The sequence below is a fragment of the Anoplopoma fimbria genome, chromosome 2 (assembly GCF_027596085.1).
Source record: "Anoplopoma fimbria isolate UVic2021 breed Golden Eagle Sablefish chromosome 2, Afim_UVic_2022, whole genome shotgun sequence".
NCBI lineage: Eukaryota > Metazoa > Chordata > Actinopteri > Perciformes > Anoplopomatidae > Anoplopoma > Anoplopoma fimbria.
The window spans coordinates 19,567,598-19,577,079 of record NC_072450.1 but is presented as its reverse complement, the minus strand read 5'-3'; the positions used below and the strand labels follow the sequence as shown (position 1 = coordinate 19,577,079).

Sequence of the window (9,482 nt, the reverse complement as noted above, 5' to 3'; positions counted from 1 at the left end):
TCCCAAAATGCTTTATGGGACTCAAGTTTTGTGTGTACGTATGTGTGTGTGTGGGGTGGGGGGTGGGGTGGGGGGACGACCTCGGGATGGTCTTGGTCAGTGGAGGAAAACAAGCACAAAGAGAAATCCACTTTCAAAATCCAATTGATTTGTTTTGATAACTATAGTAATTTTGTACTGTAATGGCATTATAAAAACAAACACTTTTCCTTTATGTAGTAGTAAGAGAAATTTAACATTTCTTTATCTGTCAATTATAACTAACAATTACACATCTGTACGTTTTAAAAGTTGCCTGGATTTTATGTAATCTGCCACACAAAAATGTCACACTCTTCCTCTAGCATGAACACTGCTTATATAGTCACTGAAGTTAAAATAACATGCACGTCACTATATATTTATTTTGTTATTTATGTATTTATTACATGTTCTGTTACCATTTGCAACAATTTCAGCTGTATTGGCTCCATGGAGCCGCAAGCAGATAAATTAGCATCACAGGAAGGAATATCTCTTGTTTCCACACAAAACGATTGGATGTGAACAGGGCAAAGGTATGTTACAGTGTGCTGTGTACCATATACAATATTGTGTCACAGTGTCATGTATGTGAATGTATAGGACAATGGTGCACTTTACGTTGAAGTCTTTAGTGGTTGAGATATAGCTGTACATACTTTATTGTGCCTTTGAAGACTAATTCTAGTGTTAGGCTTCAGCCATTCAATGAGCTGAGCCCAAATTGGTCTTTGCTATTCTTGCCGCCTCACATGCATTAGAGGTAATCCACTGTAGCTATAGTGACTTCAGTTGTCTAATGCAGAATTTGTTTAGACTGCATCAATAGCTGGAGTTACAAAACCTAAATAAAAATCCAAAGTGCACATCATTGGACAACATTTTAGGGATTGTCCAGATATTTTTAAATTACATTTAGGGCCTAGAACATATTTCAGTAAAGAGGTAAATAATTATTTACATTGTACTGTAAATCCGGCAGCAGATATAGAATCCAAGGCACTTAGGCTTATGGTTGTGCTCATATCTTCTGATGTCACCTACCTTGAAAAAAATGAACCGAACACAGATTGACTTACTGATATCAAACACACAGCAACAGTGTAAATCTGCTGCAGCTTCAACAATTGCATATTTCATCTCTTGCTCCTTACATCTTTAATTAATTTTATGCTCCACTGAGGTGGAGTTTGGTACATTCCTCATCTGACTGGCAGTAAATTTCTGTACCATGTGGTTTATTGCTGTTCACATTTTTACTCAAAATATTCTTCTTCTGGCTCCTTATGGGGCAGTATACTTTCTCAAATATATAATATTTTGTTTTTTATGGCCATTAAAAAATGCTGAATGAAGGCAAAGAACAATCTCTGATACGGCTACCATTACTGTGGGTTATGAGGAAATCTTTATCAAATGTGCTATTCTTGTACTCAACTGTGTTCTAACTATTTTAAATTTCTATTTTAAAATTATTGATACTATTGCTGTAAAGTCTGCTTTTCATACATGTGTCCAGGAACCAAAGGTTCTTTCACTTTCTGTTTTTAGTGCTCTCATTGTAATGTACAATAAATGGTGTACAACTTACTGTGGTGGTATAGACACAGTCCTTTGATCATGGAAAATAATAAAATAGTGAGTCAAAATATGCCGACATGTCCATGAATTTTATGCAGTCTTTGACCTTTGCTCCTCTGTCAAAACACGGTAACAATGACCATACCATCTCTTATCACCAATAAAGTCCAGTCCAAGAAAATTGATATCACTCACCTTGTTCCTCGCTCCAACATAGTTGTCGTTCCTAACCGGGCCAGTTAATGTTTCATTTTCATTAATGATGAAATCAAGTGGCAAGATGTAAATCAAGGTGTGGAGTAATAAGTCTACATAATGCATGAAAGAAGTCGAAAAATATAAAATGTACATAGAACTACTTTATTTAAAGTTGAGAAGCAATGCTGTCTTTATGTCTGGTATTTTTACAACAACATGAACAACCTTACCTACAAGCTTATACTTTAGAATCCATTGTTTTAGTGCCACAGTTCCAACATTACAGAGATGTCAAATCATGTTGGACTGGTTAAAGCTACAATTTGCATTGTTTGTTGTGGCTTTTCTTTCTTTTCTGTTCTGCTCATAATTTGTTCTGCTTAGCATTTTTTTGTATGATCAGAGAGTGAAATTGGGCCACGGGGGCTGCTGCTCGATATTACAGTTACATCCACTCATCAATCACTCTATAAGACTGAGATTCAGCTTCAGACTCAGTCACCCTCTGTATGTCTATCTTTGATCATCCAAACGTCATAGATGAAACATAAAGCACCTGCTCATGTTGAAAAATAGATGTCACGGTTTTGTAACATTTGTAAACCTAAATATTTAGACTAAAAAGTCCTACAATAGGATACGTAGTTCAAAATCATTTTAGAAAGGCAATGTTTCTTACAAATGCCAGATAAAAATTATTACAGTAAACCTTTCATACAGCTGCCATTTTGACTTGTCATACCAGAAGAAGTGCAGGTGCAACTATAATATTTTTATGGCTTTGATTGTGTAAGTGAGATAACGAGCACAATGCCAGGGCTCTGGGACTGCAACACCTAAATGGATTTCAGCCATTGTTATTGTTAGTCAAAATGTCCACAGTGAGAAAGGTCTGTTGGTCAGTGATGTGTTTGATGTTTGATGCTACAGATGCTGATAGCGAAACTAAGTGACAAATATTTAAGCATTTTCTCATCCTGTCGTGTACAGAAAAACAGCAACCTGAAACTGTGACAATGTCTGGCTTTTTTTGCCATATGGTGATTGTAACAAGCATTCAACATCATCGTCTAATTCTATTGAAAGATTGAGACTGTTCTGTCTGTTATAATGTCATTACTTTTGTCTAAAGCGACAGGTGTGATATTTAGTTATTTGCAGTAATATTGAAACATTTCATTCCCTGCTATTTACTTGACTGCTATTTACAACTGCTAACAATTTGCAATCCACAGCCTCCACCTGCCCATACTCTGTGTGTGTGCACCCTGAAGGGTTATATTACCATGATGATGTTTTTTCTGGGGGTTATTTGTCATGCTCCCTGGATGTTGTTTATAATGTCGCCTTGTGTTCTAAGCTGTTATGCCGCATCACTGCAACAGGGAGCACCCCCAAGAATAGAACCACATTACACCACAAGGTGGAGGCAGATATGCATGGCTAAGTAGTCAAAGTAGGTAAAAACTACTTTGCATATTTATTTTGGCAAAGCCATAATTATCTGTTTCTGATGTTAGCACCCATGGCTTCTGTAAAACAAATGACCCATTTTCTGATTAAAAAGTATCAACAATAAGGTAGCAAAACTAATCCGGGGAGATGATAAATAATGCAAATGTTCTGTTGGTCCATAACACTACTTCATTTTAAAACTGTAAAGCCTTTCTTGATTAAAAAATAACAGCAAATGAGCAGTCACTAACTTTATAATAATGTTCAGCTTTTAAAGGTTCGGCACACCCACGCAGGTGTTTTAAATTAACCAGACTGATTGACGTTTGGCTGTGCCACGAAATCAACCAATTAGAATGATGAAGTGAAAATGATCAGGTCCATCTATAGAGAGGGAGGGAAAGTCTAATCAGGCAAATCAGTGAAAACACCTGTGTGGGTGGACCATGGGGGTGCAGGGCCTTAAACAACAGCCTGCAAATGAAAATATCAAACATCAGAAGCTCTGACCATATTGTTGGTGTGAACAGAGACTATTATTTTTACAAATGTACCACTTTAGAGCAGCATTGCACGTCTCTATTTAGCTCTTGCTCTATATTTTACACACATAAGGGATCAGTGTTAAACAAAGTACAATTTCAGGAACATGGAGTTCACTGTAACTTAGTAAATAAGTACAGTACAGTAATTAGAAAAGTCCTCTACGTCTCCCTCCTGTTCCGCATCCTCAGCCCACTCGCTCCAACTTCTTTGGGCATGTCTGCATGGAAAGGACCGTCATCCTCCGACAGTAACAAATACTCTTCATTATCCTCCTCTGCTTCCTCTTCCGGGTTGGGACAACCCTCACAGCTGAACTGCAGGCTCTCTGCCTCCATCACTGGATCATCTTCATCCGCGTCCTCCTCCTCCTCCTCTTCCATCTCTGTCCCTTCATCATCTTCCTCCACCTCATCTTCCCTCTCTTCCTCCTCCTCCTCTTCGTAAATACCCTCTTTAGGGTAGTGGAACACATCGTTGTGGTCGCTAAAGCTAATTTGCTTCTTCCCTCCATTGAGACACTGTAGCTCTTCGCTCAACTCCAGACCAAGTCTCTCCTGCTTTCTATCTGCAGGAAGACTGAGCAGCTGCCTTCTTTCTGCTTTCTCTTCCTCCTCCTCTTCCTCCTCCTCTTCCTCCTCCTCCTCCTCCTCCTCTTCCATCTCTTCTTCTATCTCTTCCTCCTCCTCTATCTCTTCCTCTACTTCTTCCTCCTTATCATCATCGTCCTCCACCTCTTCCTCTACATCTTCATCTACCTCTTCCACTATAGATAGTTTCCTTGCCAAGATCTCTTCCTCCTCTTGCTCCATCCTCTCTGCCAGGGCCTCGGCAGTGGGCTGGTGGGGGGGTTCCTCCAGTGTAAAGATGTCAAATCCTCGTCTTTTACAGGGCTCATCATACTCTGGGTAGGTCTCCTCTGGGTAGCCTGCAATGGTGTACAAAACGATGCATCATTTGATATACAGTATGAGATTTTGGTAACATAAAACAGCTTCTTGTAATTGAAAATATATTTGATTTCCCTTGAGAAAACCGCCACTTTAACTGCAACGAATGTGGATTTTGTGAAAAGATGTGAGGAGCTTTTAGATCCCAATTTAGGCTTGTACCTTCCCAGTCGACACAGTAGGGGACCTCCTCAGCCTCCATCTCAGGGGAAGCTGCCTCCAACCGGCCCTCTTGGATCAGCAGTGTGATCTGTCTAAGTTGCTTGAGTAATTTCTCCTCCTTCTTTGATATAGAACCTTTACTCTTCCTCCTTCTGCCACTAGAGAACAGCACAGATAATGAGGCAGAGTCATGCAAGATGGCAAAGCGTTGGTACATCACATAGTGCTGGTTCAGTAAATGATTTCAATCGCTCTCCATAGCTGCAATGCATACTTCATTTGCCTTGGTTTTCTGATTCTTATGAGTGTGATGAGGCATAGAATAAAGATGTTTTGAATTTGACTAATAAGCAGTGAGTCTCTGTTTTTATTTGCTTTCTGACAAGAATTATTTAGCATATCCAAAGGTTCCAACAAACTAGCAACAAGATAATGTCATATTTTCTACATTGATTCAATTTCTAATGTATGCTATTATATGACCTAAGGATTTTGAAAAAGAGTAGTAGCTGTAGCTGTTAAGTAAAATATGCCAGTGGCCTTTCCACCTTTGAATAATTCCCCCTTTAATCTTAAGCCCTTTCATTTCCATGCCAGGTCTGTACTGATTTATCCCAGTAAAAGGGATTTCTCTGGTTCTTCTGTGCTATGGGCAGTGAAATGTTGGATGCTGAGAGGAAAAATAAGTCTTACCTCCCAGAACCTCGACTCTTTCCAGAGACAATTCTCTCCATCATCTTTTCTGTTCGCAGAAGCTTCTCCTGAAGCCTGACAAGCTCATAATCGGGTACTACAAGATTTACAAGAGAAAACTTTGTTTTAAAGTCAAAATATAATGCGTTTTTACATAAATGTGCAAATTTTATATAAGTGTGTCACATGCACAGACACAGGCAAACATATGTGGTGGATTTATTCTATAGGCGAAAGGGCCATTCACAAATCCCTTTACATAACAAAAGTATTTTTGCCACTGCACTTTGATTGTGATATTTATGTGACTGAAAAGCTGTATGCCAGTAATTAAAAAACACAAATGTTAACATATTGTCCATAAATTTGAAAATGAAATTACACAGGAACTCAGAAACAAATCAATAAATTGCTGAAGGTACTTACTAATCTTTTTCTCCATGTTTGCTTTGGTTACTGTAGTGTGGTTTTCTGATTTAGTAGTCTGCCCCTTACATGTCAGCTGTGAACACATACATATTTTGCATCATAGATCATAACAATAATCATCGGTAAATTCAAACAATCTCCTGTACATTAAATTGCCTAAATGGGAAGTAAAAGCAGAGTCACTATTGTCACAGAGATCACCATGGTATCTCTCATTAGGCTGTATTTGTATGGCATAAAGTATAGTGCAGTTTATCATAGTGTGGTGTAAAGCTGCATGATTAACACTTCATATTCATATACGGTAGTGAATATAGTTTTTTGTATTCATACCAAGCAGGTCAGTCATAGTAACTACCTTAGAAATGATATAGAAGATGTAAAGAAGTATCCCAAAGCCATATATGGGTATCACTTGAGCCATCATATTGTATTTTTTGCCTGGTCCGATGCCTTTCACTTTGGCCATGGCCTCAGCAATGTGTGTCATGGAGTATGAAGGGTCCACACCCCACAGTTCTGGGTCCTCTGGCAATGACAGCTGGTGCATCACAGAAGGGTAGAACCCAGGTCCAACTGGAGACAAAAATCAATCAATCTATCAATAATTAGAGTGAATGTTTCCTGCAAATGTCTCACAGAAATGTATTTCTCAACCAGAGGTATATGTTACTTCAAGATTAACCATACTAGTAAGAGCAGCTGGGCCTACATCCTAGACTGTTGAGGAATTATTTTTGTTGCCAGCACTACAAGTTCCCCAAAATTAAAATAGATTTTACCATTTAGTGCAATTAATATTTACTGCTAGTTCAATGCTTAGGAACAATGTGTTTTTGATCAAACAATCAGTGAATTGAGAAATTAGTTAGATGAAGCAAATCCTCGGACAATTCTAAATATGAATATAATAATACAAATAAATCATACATATATATATATATCCCTGTAAGTCCTTAAGCCGTCCTCTCGCGATTCTGTTCCACCAATTGCAACCCAGCTCTAATAAAGCAGGTAGACTAGACAGGTACACATCGGGCAGGAATAAGTACGCACATGCGCAGAACGGATCGCACCGCAAAGCAGGAACGTTCCAAGCATGAGTAGCGTTACGTGCACGGATTCTTGTTTATGTGATGACGTGCCGTCTGTAGCTACCTAGACTGTAAAAAAGTTGAATGTGGTCGTCTTAAGTTTGCCCATCAGCGAAGAAGATCCTTCGTCACAATGGGACTAGCTACACCTCAAACACTTTCTAATAACTTCGAAATTATAAGACAAAACGCTCCATCTGGTGACGTCAGTCCAACGCTGATGATGTCAGCATGCTGCCAATTTCTGCAACAATGGCTGTAACGTTAATTGATTTGCAAACAAATGTACAAAAGTAGAGTCGTTATTGCCTTAAATTTGGATCAATCGTCCCTGTTTGGATGCAAAAGGTAACACATTGCAATACATACTTTGTTTCTTACGGATTTATTGTTGTATTGTGACATCAGAGAAACCTGTTGTTGTACATGCGTGTGACAGGACTTGATGTGGTTAACTTGGTTTGCTGGTTGATCTCAGCATAAAACTGTTTGTGGTGCTTAGGTTATCATACTTTCTATTATATTATATTTCAATTTTCGAAAATTGAGTCTGAAGCACTGCTTGATTAGTGTGGGGCAGCAAGCATGTGGAATCAGCCTTTACACAATGAACTTAAGTTATTTCAAGCCTGTGTTAACATTTCTATTAAAACTATAATCTTCTCTCTAGAAAAAGGAAATAAATTATTCTCATAAGGAGCAGGTGAATGAAGTGAAAGAAGTGAAGTATCAAATAATTGTCAAGACATTTACAGATATGTGATCGGTGTCTGTGGAGTCTAAGCAGAGTGATTAGAATATCTCTAAATATTCATATTAAGTTTCCACCACCATCTATCTACAGGTCAGATTTATCAACAGACGCAACAGCTTAATCAGTGTCAGTACTTGTGTTGAGGACGTGAGGCGTGAAAGGATCAAATAATAATTATAACATACATAAATAAATACAACCCTACAAACATTTTGGTTTGATAGTACTTTAAAATGTAGTGTAGACATGTATCACAAGATATGAATAGATAGGCCTAAACATATTTGAACATGTGCAATGTGTATTTATAAATACTGTACTTTAAAAAAATGTTTACAACACATCCCATACACATTTGCTTCAATATATGTGAAATACATGTTTTTCAGTTTTCTTCTTATCAATTGTGTAACATTATGCCGAACATATGCACACTATGATGGGGCCTTGGGCCTCGCGCTCTCTGTATAGTCAAAGTAACAGCTGGCAACAACAACAACAACAGCATAAAAAACACACATAGGAGATGGGTCGGGATGGAGATGGATGGATGGACAGATGATGATCTGATAAACCGCCTTACCCTCCGGGCGACCCATCTCCTTTTTCCCTCTGGGTAAAAGCATTCTGGGCAGGAAGAGAGAAACACAGAGAACAGAGCATGATATAAGAGTAACCTTCTGGCAAGTTGTAATAGACATTTTGTCTCACAAAATGACAGCCATGTGTTGAACAGTGAAGCTAGTATCCACAGATGTCATCTCTCATCTGGTGACGTTGCTCCCCAGATTAGACCGGATTAGACCAGCTGCGTTCAAGTGCTGTTCAAAATATTAACTACAAATCCCCAAAGAGGGAATCAACTGGACTAGTGCATGCATCATTATTTGTATCATTGTTTTTGCTGTTGTTATTTTTATTAGTAAAAGTATTGTTATTATTATGATTGATTATTATTGTTGTTATTAGTATTATTATTATTCTCTAAACATATCTCAATATTCGAAACTACAGTACATACAGCAACCAGACCTTGCAGATATATGGGGCTACCTTCTACTAAGGTACAAGAATAATGAGCATCAACTCACCACGTTTACTTGGTCAAGTGGATGGGAGTCAAACCCTCGTCGTTCCCTTGATTCCTTGGGTTAGAACGCAATTTATCTGCAACCCCTTTTCAGTGAAGGTACCCATCATTGTTTATATTTTGTCCCAAAGTCAGATAAAAACTGCAGCATTCAATTTTGACTCAGTCTTCACAACATTAGTTAATACTATGATGGGCCGAGGGATTTAGTTCTCTATGAGTGGGTTGTCCTTTAATCACATGTTTGGCGGTTCAAACCCCCAGCTACTCCTGTCCACATGTCGAAGTATCCTTGAGTGAGAAACTGAGGAGTTTTGCCATAACCCATTGTTCCTAAAATGCTTAGGTTGGGTTGCTGAAAATGCAGGAGTCAAATTTCATGTTTGTATGTATGTCACAGTTAACACAAAGTTGTAGTTTTTTAAGTTATTATTGTCTACAAAGTTGGTGCACATGTAAAAGTACATACTTCACTAAATCAGGGGGAATTTTACCCATTTGAGGCGCAACAA

At 38.3% G+C, this 9,482-nt stretch overlaps 1 protein-coding gene across 1 annotated transcript; it reads right to left on the bottom strand.

Moving 5' to 3' along the window:
• Positions 1-2,772: 2,772 nt before the first annotated feature.
• ric3a (RIC3 acetylcholine receptor chaperone a) lies at positions 2,773-8,581 on the bottom strand. Its single transcript, XM_054617256.1, has 7 exons — positions 8,464-8,581; positions 6,366-6,608; positions 5,604-5,700; positions 4,911-5,068; positions 4,250-4,726; positions 4,112-4,174; positions 2,773-2,870 (listed from the first exon to the last, which is right to left on the bottom strand). The coding sequence occupies exons 1-7, from the start codon at positions 8,579-8,581 to the stop codon at positions 2,773-2,775; spliced, it is 1,254 nt and encodes a 417-aa protein (XP_054473231.1).
• Between the last annotated feature and the right edge of the window lie 901 nt (positions 8,582-9,482).